The 16,009-nt window shown below is 30.3% G+C and overlaps 1 protein-coding gene across 1 annotated transcript in view; it reads left to right on the top strand.

Moving 5' to 3' along the window:
• The window catches only part of LOC142332859 (uncharacterized), a 424,861-nt gene that overhangs the window by 340,932 nt on the left and 67,920 nt on the right, over positions 1–16,009 (top strand). Inside the window, exon 4 of the mRNA XM_075379534.1 lies at positions 2,603–2,670. Within this exon, the coding sequence (XP_075235649.1) occupies positions 2,603–2,670 (68 nt within the window). The remainder of the gene's footprint in view (positions 1–2,602; positions 2,671–16,009) is intronic.

Consider the following 16,009-nt stretch of genomic DNA (forward strand, 5'->3'; position numbering starts at 1 on the left):
TTAAATAATTATAAACAAATAGGATGATTATTCAAAATATTTAATAACTTTATTTATTCGCCAAAAACTTTAGTTTGTAAAAATTCAAGTTTTATATTAAAAAATTCTGATGTGGACACCACGTGACTTCCTTTTACGCCTATTAAATTATATATATATATATAGCAGCAAAAAATGTATATATATATATATATATATATATATATATATATATATATATACATTTTTTGCTGCACTATATTTAAAAATATTTCATTTGAAAGTGAGATACAATCCACCAATTCTTTAAAAAAGTGGACAGTTACACAATTGCATTATGGTGGACACCACAGGCATTACACGTTTTTGTGGTGACTGTATCAGCATTTTGTATTAGTTTATATATTAATTTTGTTTCACTTCGCTCAAGTAGTTATGTGGTGTAACTGAGAACGTGTCGAAGGATGCGTAACTATGCACACATCGGTTCGAATCTGACTTCATCATATACACATTTTTTTTTTAACTTTTTGTTTTTTACTTTAAATATTAATAATTATTATGTATTAATAATTATTAGCCTCCGTAAAAATTTTTGAATTAAAATGAAAATTACATAAAATTTTATTTCACTTATAACTTCTAATTTTTTTAATTTCTTTTTTTTGTTATTATTGAATTATTATTTATTGTAAAACTTTTTTACAATCACAGGTTAACAATTATTAATAAATCCATGTATTTAAATTAAAAAAAAGGTTAAACAAAAATATATGTATACGAAGTCGGATTCGAACCGATGTCCCTTCCTCTTGTAAGATAAAATATTTCATTAATTAAAAATTTATTTCGGTATAACTCTGGAACCAATGAAACTAAGTACCACTTATCATATTTCACTGAAAAGCTCACAATGAGGGCTTATTATACAAGAGTTAAGAAAAAGTTAAAAATCCAAATTTTGGGGGATTTTGGGCTTTTTTGGACACTTTTGGTTTAGTCAACTGCAATAAAAAGGGGAGGTGCACAACTAGATGTTACAACAGTCCTAAATACAAAATTTCAACATTCTACAGCTAATTGTTTTTGTGTTATGCGAGATACATACCTACGTATGTATTATGTACGCCGAAACTATTAGCTAGATTCACTAAATTACCGTAAACTAAATTAACATTCACTTAACTAACCATTTCAGCTTTTTGTACAAATAAGGAATGTCCTATTCAGCAACAATTTACTTTTAAGTTTCTGTTTGATAATTTTTTAAGTGCTATATTTTCTTTGTGTTTTTGTATGGTGGTAAAATTTTGGACTTCAAAAGCATAGTTGAAAAGAATTAAGACCTTCGATATATATATTTGTTGATGATTCTTTAAAATTAGTTAAAGGGGTAAGGTTTTCAATGAGGATGCTCCCAAAAGATTGGTTATTAACAAAGGAGTAGGTAAGGTTGTTAAAAAGTAAAAGCTGAAGTACTTTAAACATGTGCCGAAACATCTAGAAAAGTAAAGTTTTCCAGGTTTCATAGTTTATTTCCAATATAAGACTCCGTACTTCAAGTCAGCAGAGAATTTCATGGTTGAAGAATTAAAGACAGTGGTTTTCCGGATCAACTAGTTCTTTACTTGGATCAATTATAAACAAAGTTTTAATTGATAAATTGAGTGCCTCTTCAGTAGTATAGTATACAAAGATGAAGTTCATTTTCATTTTAAATAGATAGGTCGTTGGTAAAAATTTGAAAAGTGAGAAACCTGAGTCTTGATTAACAAAAGAAAAGAAATATAAAGAAATTAGATAAACCTGCTATCAAACAAAATCTAAAATTCTCTGGAATGCAGTAATATACATGAGTATTATTTTTAATCTAAGTTTTCTTTCTAAACTTCTTGTCTTTTCTCACAAAAATATTTTAAATTTTAGAATGCCAGCAGAATTTACTCATTTACTCTATTATAAAATTACAATGATCTCCCATAAAACAACGAAAAATATGTTCAAATTATTTATGACCTGCCCACCGGGCTGGTCTTGTGACGACGAGTTAACTCGTCGTCGCAAATCAGTTGTTTAACAGCTAATTTTCGAAGTAGAAGATTCTGAGGTTCAAATCCTAGTAAAATTTAGTTGCTTTTTATACGGATTTGAAAACTAGACAGTGGATAACAGTGTAGTTTGGTAGTTGAGGTTCAATTAACTACATGTTTCAGGAATGGTCGACGTAAGTGTGTACAAGGCTACACCTTAATTTACGTGTCATAATATCATCCTCATCTCATTATCTGTAGAGGAGGGTGGGGGTTGCTTACTGTTCGCTAGTTGAACAGATTGCAACGTACATAGGAGAATTAAATTTTTTTTAAATTGTCTAAAAATAAATCGTAGTCATAAAAATGCTTTGTAAATACGGTAAAACACTCGTTAAAATAATTTCCTGTGTTTGAATGTATGAGTACATAGTAAAATTTTGTATTTGATTTATTATCATTTAGTTAACAGCTTTATATTGTTTTTTAGTACATTTTACAGTTAGTAACGGAATTAAATTAAATTTTTATCATAAATAATTAATTTACGTCTTGTATATAATAATTTATTGATGAATTCTATTTTGTTTCAGGATTGAAAACTGTTTCCGTTGCGTCGTTATTCATGAAAAACATTACAACGTTTTACAATATAAAGAGAGTGAGTATCATTATTTAAAAACTATTTTTATGAAAAATCAGTGAAAATTTACACAAATGTTTAAGAAATTTTTTTTAATCTTTTTCATGAATCTAACAAAATAAACGTTTTAAAATCTGAAATTTTCTAAATGTTTTGTAGGGTTGTGGATGAAATTACTGTTAAAAAATAAGATTAGATTACTGTGAAAAACTGTTAATTCCGGGGTTGGATATTTCTAACAGACAGAAACACAAAAAATAATATAGAAAATTTATAAAACAATCGGAAAATATGTCTGTTCAAAGACGTGTTTTATTCCTTCTGTGGTATAAATTTATTTTTATGATCTCTCTTTCGTTTTTTTTTCTGTTTGCCTCTCTTTTTCTTCTCTATTTGCTTCTCGTTTTTAATTATTAAAACTAAAATTAATTAAATTTTTGAAAAATATTAATTATTTGGTGGTTTAATTATTTTTTTGGTGGTATTGCATTATGTATATAATGAAATACCATTAAAAAAATAATTGATTTTTGCTTGGTTTAATTAATGTGGCGATAACGATATAGTAATTCTAATCCTACCCTAATAAAGGGCATTTGTCTGCGTGTGTATCTCCCTTAGATTACCACATAAAACACCAGTAGTCCGAGTGATGACATTCTGTACAATAAGTAATAATGTGCTCAGATAACAGGAACCGGAATGTACCGATCACTAGCGGAAAATCCCGAATCGCCATTACCTGTCTCGTGGTGGTCAGGTGTATACTTATTATTTTATTATATATTTATTACTTGTATTTGTTGTTATTATATATACCTGTAATATATATTTATTTCTTTAATCGATATATATGCGAAATATATATTAATTATAGATTTTTTTAATTTATGTGATAATTTTTCTTCATAAAATAATAAAATAAAAAAGTAATTTCTCAAATTAACCGTGATACAACTGAAAAACTGTTTCATTTGACCATCCTTTTCTGATTTTATTTAATTTTCATATTTATTACTCATCGAATATTCATTTTAATTTAAAAAGAAGAATCACGCTAAGGAACAGCAGGCTAACACGTTTTTTTATTAACACTAATGTTTTAATTTACTTTATAAATTCATGTTTTCTATTATCATTTAATATTGAATTTTTATTAATTGTAAATATATTTTTATAGATCTATTTAGAGCCCGGTACAGAGTAGCCTGACTGAATTATGTGTAGTTTTTCTTTTGAGGAAATTCTTATTCTAATATCGTAAAATATCATCTATTTTTTAAAAAGTAATAATTTTTTTTTTTTTTTTTTGTTACGAAACTTTTTTTCAATAAGTGTATGAAATCAGAAATACTAATTATTATTATTATCTCCGAAATTAACCATAAGAAGCAAAAGCTTGGAAATTGACCAATAACCAAAAATCGATGATACAAATTGTCCACACTGGGCAATAAGAACCGGTAAAGTGTATTTTAATTTTTGTGATGAAGAGATAATCAGTTTTGGACACCTTATAATCCCATTCCGAGACGCCGCCAGGGCAACCCACCAGGAGAGCCTATTTGTGGAGCATGCCGTAGGCACACCGGAAGTAGCTAGTTATTATAATAAAATAATGAGCAACAGTAGAGAACTCTCTTTTTTTATCGAATTTATGCATGTCTACATAATACCGAGTGATTCAAAAAGGACTTCACAACTTTAAAAGCATACAAAAATTTATTGAGATAACTTACAGATTCGGTTGAGGTCTCATTTCATAGAAACACATGTCAAGTTTGTCACGCAATATTTACTTTGGTTCGATATGGCTTCCACTGGTAATGCAATATATATCCAGTCGATTTCATTCTTGACTGTAGTCAGCAAGTCGGGAGTTACCTCTGGAGCTGTGGCGGTATTAATTCGAAGTCTTAGCTCAACAAAATCAGCAGTCAAAGGCGTTACGTACAAATGCCACCAGAAAAAAACTAGCGGGATCAAATCTGGAGAGATAGGAGGCTATGTAATTGTACCTTCACGATTAATCCACCGACATGTTAATCGAGTATAAAGAAAATTTCGACTTCTAGGTGGAAGTGTGGTGGGCCCCGTTTTGCTGATAATAATGCCGTCCATCTTGGTCATCATCGTCTAAGTAATTAATTGAGGACGTGTTTCCGCACTTGAAATATGTCCAGGTAAATGATACCATTTACGGTTGCCTCCTGAAAGAAAAACGGGCCTTACAGTCTTTCTTTGCTTAGGACACAAAAAATTGATCTAGGGCTTTCACGAATTTGAAAGCTGTAAAGTTTTATAAGGGTTTTTGCTACCACATATTCGGCAGTTACGTGTATTCACCTAGCCGCTGATGTGAAACATTGACTCATCATTAGAAATTAAATCGTCTAAAAATGTATCGTTGTCTACAATTCTATCATTTCCATACAAAACTGTAACCGAACAACGTTTTCATCATATGTAATGTGTAGAACTATGGTTAGTTCGTATCGCTTCAATCGTTTACGTAATACGCGCCAAACAGTCGTTTGTGGAATACAGTCTCACGTGACGCACTTTGAGTTGATTTCTTCAGACTACGTGCAAAGCTTTTTCTGAGTTGTTCCATAGCAACTTCAGGGACGCTTGGGCGTCCTGATGAATTAATATGTTTAACAGAACAATCTTTCTCAACGAAGATTTGATGCCAAGAGTAAATTATATGCCTACTAGGAGGCTTCCTACCGTACTCCCTACGAAAATTACGTTAAACTACAGTTGCTGACTGCAAATCGTGAAACCAAAACACACAGTGAGCAAGTTCCGTACTTGTAAATGTATCCATTTTTAACAATACTGGTGACAGCACTGGTGGACAAATTCGGTACTAATGAACTGCGTGAATCAAAACTTAATGTGTTTTGCTGTGAAATGAGATCTCAAATGGTTGAAAATGAAAATGTTTCAGACAAGACTTATCTATCTTTGTCCCTAGAATCCAAATTCGAGAAGAAAATATGTGTCCCATTTAAAAAAATAAACTTCGGGTCTAGTAAGCCCACTTCCGGTAGAAACCGGAAGTTGGTAATATGATAAAAAGTGATAACTGTGTAGAGGTGAAGCATTTTGAACGTATATTGTAGAATAATATGTTTTGAAAATTTATTTCATCACTAATTTACGATCGAAAATATTTATTTAGAATTTTAAAATAAACATTGTAATATTTACAGTAAATAATATCATTTGATAGAGCCTTTTAATTTGTTGTTGTGTTGTTAATTATTAGTTATTATTTATTATTATCACTATTATAGCATTGTTTAAAGCTCGTTATTGGATGCATTATGAATGTAAAATGCAATAAAGTTGTTAATGCGGCGCGTTTTACCTCATTTTATCGTTAATACGATTTTTAGATTATTGCAAATTTGAATGCTTATAACTCGATAACGAAGGCATTAACAGAAAAACAGATCTCACCATTGTTTTTCTTGTAAAATTTTAAATCGAAATCACGTGTCATATGTTCACCTTCCTATTTAAAAAAAGATTAAGTTTGATTTAATATAGTGGATTCAAGATGGTGGACAAAAATTAAAATCCCACCATTATGCAAATTTTTTTTAGCAATTTAAAATCCATTTCTTTCTGCCTCCAAATACCTCTTAGATATGAAGTATAAATTTGTTTCCATACTTAAATATCACCCGGGTTAACTAGCTTAAAATTTCAGTATCTTATAAACGTCCTGATAATTATAAATATGGCAAAAAGGAGTGAATTCACGCTGTTTATATTACTTTATACATTTATTCAATGTGAACATGTCTCAGATTTTTCCATTTTATTTAACTTGTCCATATAAATACATATACTTTGACTGATTTTATCGTTTTAATGTTTATTTTATAACTTAAAATTCTTCCAGGTTTGTTTTAAATAGTTTATAAATGAGATGGATTAAAGATTAATTTAATTTTTTTTTCTTTTTAAATAAATTTATTAAATTTAGGTTAACAAATAATCGACAAAAAATAAAAATATAAATTTATTTTTTTACCTTTATTCTGAAGTGAATTGTTAAGTTTGAAATTCATCATCAAAGATATAATTTAGAAGAGATAGATTGAATTAAATCTTTGTCTTCATTAATTATCGATTCCGAGAGATTTCAATATATCACTTAATACAAACTGTCGTTCCTACTCTTATTATTTATTGGATTATAATGGGCAATATACGGATACAGTATGGCTACATAATTACATTACTATAATTTAAGACCTTATTCAGTTAAATGGACACGTTATCACAATTTCATGAACTTCTACTAATGGGTAATAATAGCGTTGATACAAATACTCAATTTGAGCCAAATTACTAATAATTTAATCTGAAATTAATGAATTATTTTATTAAACAAATTTCTTTATTATAATAAACACATACTAATCATTACCAAGATTTCTGACTACAGAAAAAAATACTGTATAGTTTGACTAACTAGGGGGAAGACCCACGTTCTGATAATTCTAATCTCCAAACTATCACCTCATTCCTAACCGTGAAAGGCTTTACCTGAGGTTTATTTAAACTCTCAATTGCTGATATACAGATTGATTCAGTAGGAAAGGGAAATAATTTTGGAACTGATTTTAGAGTTTGAAATAAGAAACAATATTCATATAAACATGTTTCATCAAATGACTCAAACTACAATCACATGTTTTACTCTTTTTACGTAAAGTAAAATGAAACCGCCATTTTTTATTTTTCTCCGACAGCAAGTAAGCGTACTATATTTTGTCAGATGACGCAAGCTATCCAGGGTTCTTAAAATACTGAATTAGAATATGTATTAAAAGCAAAAGGTTATTATGAAAAGACTTTTTAATAAACAGTCCCGGATGATTCAAAAAGGACTTCACATTTTAAAAGCATGTAAAGATTTATTTACATAACTTACAAATTCGGATGAGGTCTCATTTCATAGCGAAACACAACAAGTTTTGACTCAGTTCATTAGTATCGAATTCGGTCATCAGTGATGTCAGTAGTATTATTAAAATTGGATACATTTACTAGTGCAGAACATGCTCACTGTATGTTCTGGTTAAACGATTTGCAATCAACAACTGCAGTTCAACGTAATTTTTGTAAAGGATACGGTAGGGAGCCTCCTAGTAAGATACCATTTATTGCCGGCCTCCCTGGCGCGAGTGGTAGCGTCACGGCCTTTCATCCGTCAGGCATGGCATTTTTATCACACGCTACAAATCATTCATCCTCTGAAGCAATATCTAACGGGGAAATAAAAAAAAAAGATACTACAGGCTGTCCCATATAAAACGCAACCCATCTATCACTGATCTATGAAATTTCAAAAGTCAAGCTTACTCCGCTACTCGTTACTGAAATGGACTTGTCCGACATCTGAACATCGCGGCGACGCAGTAGAACACTACCGATAGTAACAACAATGCAATCATAACGTTCAGTGTATTGCTAGAGACAAGATGGTGTTTTCGCTAGATGAACGTGTTTTCATTGTTGAGTCGTACTTTAGTACGAAATCAGTGGTTGCAGTGCAAGATTTGTTTCGTCATAAGTACCCAGATAAACCAGCCTAACAAAACATCGGTATTAAGGTTAGTTGCAAAATTTAGAGAGACTGATTAATTTATTTATTTATGTGTTGTTGATCTTGGGATGGTTAAGGTTCCCAATTGGATCCGGTAGGCAGCGCTGCGATCGCGTTTAGAATTGCACGCTTATTGAGAAATATTATATTATATTATTATTTATTGAAATAACGTTTTAAAGTGTAATAAAAAAATATACACTGTGCAAATTTGTAAGGTGCAGTATTGAAGTAAGTATTTAACATGATTTTTCATGAATTTTAATGATGTATACACGCGCATTCAATATCAATAAACTTAACATACAAATTTAAATTGTCAGTTCTCATTTGATTCTATGCAACTTATGAAGTATTGAACGGTTCTTTGAAAATAAAAATATAAGTTAGTAAAATAAATTATAACATTTATAAAATTAAAATGTAAGTTACTTATAATAATTATAGTTTAAAGAATATATTTTTTTTAAATATATATATATATATATATATATATATATATATATATATATATATATATAATATTTACAATTTTTTATCGCTAAAGAGGTTATCTTGTCACAACTAATTTGTTTTTAATATAATTACTTTATTATTATTTTATTATTTATTTATTTCTCATCTACATAGTTATATAGCTATACAGTATATTATGTTAGGAAAAGTATGCAAAACTGATGAAATTTTGAATACCAGGATTTTTTAAGATCTTAACGTTATCTTGATTTTCTACTCTCTAATCATAATACAACTGTAGTACTGAAGAACTCCGGAAGGATTAATTTATGTAGTCTTTACTTTTGGCTTCATATCTTCAGACTGGATTGACCAATTTGGTAAAATTTGGCATGATTTTGACGCGTATACGTTTATGCCATTTAACTTTGGCCCCAATTAGTCAGTAAGAGAAGAAAGACCATCAAAGCCGTGCCTCTTATTAAGAAGGTTCTTTAATAATATTAACCTTGTAATAAAATAAGGCCAAAACCATATAAACTTACTTGTAAAACTTATTTTTGGGACAGCTCCGCAGTGGCAGCAGTGCATATATGAAATTGTACATTGTCGAGCAGTATTCACTCGTTAGTCTGAGTTCAGATTGTATTGAAGGATGTTCGTTTAACGTTTTATGTATTTCGCAGTTCATATCTTTAAATAGAAACTTCATATTATCGTTCCGTATTCTTTAATATGTCTAAGCGACCTCAAAGTTCAATTTTACAGTTTTTTTTAGCAAAACGTTGCGTGCCTGTAGTGATTCTCGTAACGTTAGTGAAAATTTCACATTGTCAAACATCTCCGTTGCCACAACGTGACGATGCTATCACAAACGTTCTTCCCGAAACTAATTTCACACCCTCCTGTGAAAACTCTGATATGAATGTACATAAACATCTTTCAATAATGTTGATGTGCTCGCTGAATCATTTAGAAGTAATAAGTGTATTGTTCTTGTTCCGGAATCTTCAACATCTTCAAGTTCCAGTGAACCACACGTTTATGTCGGAAAAGGCTTATCTAATTAAAAAAAAAAAAACTGGATGTCTTGTACAATATCTGGGAACCAAATCCATGGCTTATTTTTCCAACAAAAGGAAAGAGAAATCTGTGATTACAATTTAAATGGCTTTACCGTTGGAAGTGGCTTGCATAATCCGAATTTAAGGGAGGGAATTTTTGTAAATTTTTTGCACTTTTTGCTCCAAGAAGTGGTGTTGGATCTGGCAAATAACCCTTAGGTCAATTTTGTAGTGATAAATTTGACAAACGGAAGGATTCTGTCGAGCGATTTTCAGAACCTGAGAAGTATCTTTATCATAAAGAAAGTATGGAGGTAGCCGGTACTTTGACCGAAATTTCATGGGGGAAGAAAAAGTTTATAGATGTGCTAATAGATACTGCAACAACTTAAAAGAAACTGGAGAATAGGAAAAAACTTATTCCTGTTATTGAGAGTATTTTGTTTTGCGGTAAACAATATATCACTCTGCGAGGCCACAGGGATTCGAGACGAATAGAAGTCGAGCAAGAACCAGAAGAAAATGATGGCAATTTCAGAGCACTTCGTTTTCGAAGTAAGACTGATACTGTGCTAAAATATATGTTGGCATGTAATGTTGGAAATACGCAGTACACCAGTCCTAGAATACAGAATGAAATAATTGAAGTATGCAACGACCTGATTGTTCGAAATCTTGTGAAAGAACTTAATGCCTCTAGTTGCTTCTCTATTCTCGCCGATAAGACGTCAGACATATCAGGATTAGAACAATTATCACTGTGTGTATATTGATAGAGAAAATTTTACTGTGAAGGAAAACTTTTTACAATTCGTACTATTATATGATGTGATCGGAAAAAGAATCGCAACGGCGATATTGGACAAGTTGTGTTAATTAAATGTAAAAATAAATAAGATTTGTGGTCAAGGGTATGACGGAGCTATGTCCATGTCAGGAAAAGTAAACGGAGTCCAGGCACATGTAAAGGAAATAATTTCGTCAGCTTTATATATCCACTGCTCAACACACAGCCTCAACTTAACTGTATCCAGTGCTTGTAAAGTAACTACCATTAGGAAAACTGTATTGGTGCAATATCGAGTCTGTACGAATTTCTTATTATCCGTTAAAGGCAACATATTTTAAAATCGGTGATAAGTGAAATGGAAATTACAACTTCACTCCATGAAGCAACTTCACTCGTTCAACTTTGCGCAATATGTTGGCTGGAAAGGTATAATTCCGTGGCCGCGGTGGTGGAATTGTATGACCCTATTATTGCAACCCTTCAAAGGACTTCAGAATGGAATTACTAAGACTCGTCCTCACAAGCAAATTGACTTTTATTTGCTTCAACTGACTGTCAATTTGTGATATCGCTGTTTTTTATTCAGAGACTGTTTTCTTTAAGTCTCCCATTGTATAAATTCCTGCGGAATTCAATTATTGATCCCATGAAAGCAGTAAACCCCACTGAAGATATCAACAGTGAAATGAAGTGTATACGCAAAAATGTTGTTGAAGAATTTTTATAAAATTTTCATTTATGCTTCTGAAGTCTTGAATAGTTTGGGGTCCTCCATTCAAATCCCTCGCATGGCAGCGCGTGTAAACTTTTACTTCCATTCCATTTCTTCATCTCCCAAATAGATTCGCATTTCTTGAAGCATAAAGAAATATTGAAAGGCTTTCAGTGCCTTTTACCTACGAACCCAGACCTTCTGCCCCTGCCGTCTCAAGTTTCTGCTTTTACTTCGCTCATAGAATTCTACGCCAGTGATATGAGAAGCGGTTGTCATGAAGAACTGGATAATAAATTAAAATTGTGGTACAGAAAAATTCCACTTGAGAAGTGGAGAAGTCTTGAGAAAGGAGACGAATCGAAAACAGCCGTAGATGGGTTAACTGTGTGCAGTCCCAACATAATGCCAAATATATTCACTTTGTCATAAATATTAGCTGTACTCCCAGTGTCCACATGTACAAATAAACGATGTTTCTCGACATTACGCCGTCTAAAAATATATTTGCGTAATTCTAATGGAAATACATGTTTGATTGGATTAGCACTCCTCTACATACATAGAAACTACACTCCAACTGCAGATGTGTTAAATGAGAAAGAAACATTGTTTGGACATCGTATTGTGAATGCTGAAATTTCCGAAAATATTAACATAAAATACCATAGACTACGTACGTTATAAATATTATATTAATTTAACTACGGGTACTCTTTTTAAACAATGATTTTTCAAAACAATACACTATAGTAGAGTACTGATTTGAACGTTTGAGAAAACTGCATTCAATTCTCTATTCAAATTCCTTCATAGAATGTGAATTCATCATTGCCAGTTTCATTCTTCCACCTGGGAGAGTTTCATATTGACATGTGTTTAATTAAATTTATTTAATTATATTTTATTGGTTCTATGGATTTTATATGTTATGTAAATTGTCTTACCTATAGTTTACAAATTACTGTTGACTAAAATATATGATTTTTGTGCAGTCTAAGTGTAATAATGGGATATGGTACTGACACAAGCATTTTTTATTATACAAAGAAATAGATGTTAAAAGTTGTTAAAAAAAAAATGTTATCCTAAGGCTGTGAAAAAATACAATATAGAAGATTTTATTAAAGTACTAGCAGACCCGGCAATACTTCGCTATTGTTAGATTTGAGTATATATATTAAACGAACAAAATTGAAGGTTTGATAAAACATTAACAAAATGAACATTACAGAACTTTACAAAATTTAACCTTTCTCTTTTACACTTTTTTCCTTTTCCTCTTCCTTTTCCCCCTTTATTTTCCTCATTTTCATTTTTACCTTATTCCCTTTCACCATTTTCCCCCTTTCCTCACCCTTTCCCTTTCATTTCCCATTTCTCTTTCCCTTTTTCTCTTTACCCCTTTACACTTTTCTTTTTTCTTCTTTTCATTTCTTTTTCCCGTTTTTTTTCCCTTTTTTCTATTTTCCCCTTCTTCCCTTTTTACCTTTTTCGATTTTTCCCTTTTCCGATTTTTCCCTTTTTCCTCGTGCGTAAATCGGTCCAGTAGTTTTTTTGTCTATAGCGGACACACATACCGGAAACACTGAAATGGAATCGTAAAATATTTAGTATAGCGTGTGTTGCTTTTACGTCCAACAGTTAGCACTGTTTTTTAAAAATAAAAAACATGTTTTTACCTGTCACAGGTGTGACATCTTAGGTATATAAATAGTAGGTATACAAAAACACGCGTCTATTCAGATGCAACGTTATCAAAATTTCAAAGTAATCGGTGAAGGACTTTTGGAGATTTAAGATTTTGAACAAACGAACATTTATATTTTTATTTATATTGATTTATGAATGTTATATTTGAACATTGAAAAATAAATATATCGTAACATGATATAATAATAATGATAGTAGTAATAATAATAATAATAATAAAATAACACACAAAATTTAAAATACCCATGTCAATTGTAAACAGTTTTAATAATGACCCCCTTAACAAAATTCTGCGTACGTCATTGTCGGAAAGTAACACCGTATTATCTTCGAAAAATCGGTAAAAAGACACAAAAAGCTGAAGGTTAAAAATATATGTATTACAATAAAGAAATCTAAAATTTTTATTGAAATATGTATATGCTGTTTTTTTATTCTTTTGAGTTTAACATTTTTTATTGAATCTACACTGAACGGTTATTGAAATAAAAAATAAAGTATTAGATATTTATTTTAATTGCTAAAATAAGTCATTATTAATAAATACAGGGGAATTAGTAAAGGAAATTAAAAATATAAAAAAGGAAATAATAGAAATATTGACAATTGATAAAAAATATCTGATGTGGATACTACATGACTTCTTTGTACGCCTATTAAATTACGTACATGTTTTATTACATTTTTTCTTTTTTTTTTTTATTATTGAATTATTTATTGTAAACTTTTTCTTACAATCACAGTTTAATACATCAATATATTTAAATTTAAAAAAAAAGAAAATGAAGTTGGATTCTCCCCGACGTGCTATCTCCTTATAAGATCCAAATATTTCATTAATTAAAATGTTATTGGACTATAACTCTGGAACCAATGAAAATAAATCGTTGAAAAGCTCTCAATGACGGTTTATTACTGCAGTTAAGAAAAAGTCCAAAATCCAATTTTTTTTATTTCTAGCTTTTCTGGACACTTTTGCTCCAGTCGATTGTAATCAAAATTGAAGGTTCACAACTAGATGTTAAAACAGTCCTAAATCCAAAATTTTAACATCCTACAGCTAATAAGTTTTGAGTTATGCGAGATACATACGACGCGAGTGACGTACAGACGTCACGCCGAAAGTAGTCAAAATGGATTCAGGGTGGTCAAAATGGATATTTCCGTTGAAATCTTAAAACCGACATTTTCACGATTACAATACTTTCTTTACTTGGTACAAGGATAAAAACCGTATAAATAAATAACCTAAAACTGCTTTTACTAGATTTAAACTCGTTGTATATATCGATTAATTTCATCTATATCGACTGTCATTTTCTATATCGATTATGTCTATATTAATATCAACTTCCTCAGGCAGTTGTGATTAGATATTTTGTTTAAATTATTATATCATTAGATATTATGGAAATAATAGCATGTAAAAAATCTCGGGACAAATAATAATAAATTGTGAAATTTTCAGCGAATTCGGTTAAGTATTTTTTAAGTTATTAGGACACATACGAAATGAAGATTTTTTCGTTACGTAGATTTAACAACGTTGTTTTACATCAAACTTAAAATAATATGTACTTTCCAGCCGATCGTCCGTCTTTTATCCCAGATTTCTTAAAAAGTTACTAAAAATACAGTTCCGGGACTTATTTTTTTTCAATTTTTTAGGTCAGATTTCATATAAAACCATTAAATTTACTCCTTTTTAGATCCTAACAGTTTGGCTTAATTTTGCCAAAGGTGCATAAATCAGAATAATATCTTTCGCTAGTCATTACTTGCTAACGAAGCATTTCCGAACCTATGTTTATGTATGAACTTTGTTCTTTATTTTCACGAGTAGATCGTATGCTGAAAGTTTGTTACGTTCTTCATGAATCAACTTGATTGTATATAGGCGATGACAAAATAGAATTAAAAAATTCTAAAAAATTTATTTTTATTTAAAAATATTTTTTTTTAGCTATTTTATTTTTAATTGGCTGAAAGGAGCTTAAAAATAACCAAAATAATTTCCTCTCTAAAATAAAAAAGGGTATTCTTAAAATCTATCCTTTTAGTGATAAATGGACTGATATAAACATTATTAGGTAGATTTCATAAGAAAGCCCCTATTGTAATGGGTACCGTGATTTGACTTCCGAAAAATTTCGACATATCTTCGATATGTCGAAATCCCCCCGATCCCAAAACTACAGTCAGTTCAAAAGTTTATATTTTCCACTTTCTTGTGAACACGATAACTGCCGTAATTTTTTGCCAATCACTTTCAAATTGATACATAAATATAACGACTCAAAATTTCGGTTGAGTTCGTTAATGTTAAAAATCGGACCATGGGGGTGGAACTGGGGGAAGCTTTTTCGACCAAAAAAATATCGCTATAACTTTCTTATTAAGTAAAATATCAAATTCGTTTAAAGTTCCTACTATTATTTGGATACGGGCCTAAAACGTATCTAAGTAAAATATTTTTATATCACCAACCATTGGCCCAGGGGGTGGAAAAAATGGGGTTTTGAAGATAAAACAAATCATACCTCCCTTAATAAGGTACAGTATCGAATCAGTTTAAAGTAGTCCTCTAAACATTACCTAAAACTTTTGTCTGAAAGAATTTTTGATATGATCAACCCTTACGGCAAAGGATGACCAAAATGTTGGTGGAATTGTAAGAAGATGGGACTTATCGTATGCTAAACATGTAAAACTTTTTTTCACATGCAATCATTGTCGGATTGAGTAAATTTGAATATTTTCTTAACTTTAAGGTGGACATTTTTTTTATCTCCTACTTAGCACCGGTTAAATCTACCTCCGCCTTCAGCGAGCCGAAAGGGATTTTTTTTTTAATTAATTTATTTATTATTGTCATTTGTTTTTAAATCAATAAAATAAAAACTAATAATAATAAAATTTTAATTAGATTTTAATATTTATATGAAATATAAAAAAGAATTGTCTCTTTTTTTTATTTTCATTATACTATACTA

Source organism: Lycorma delicatula, chromosome 12 (assembly GCF_047948215.1).
Source record: "Lycorma delicatula isolate Av1 chromosome 12, ASM4794821v1, whole genome shotgun sequence".
Lineage (NCBI taxonomy): Eukaryota > Metazoa > Arthropoda > Insecta > Hemiptera > Fulgoridae > Lycorma > Lycorma delicatula.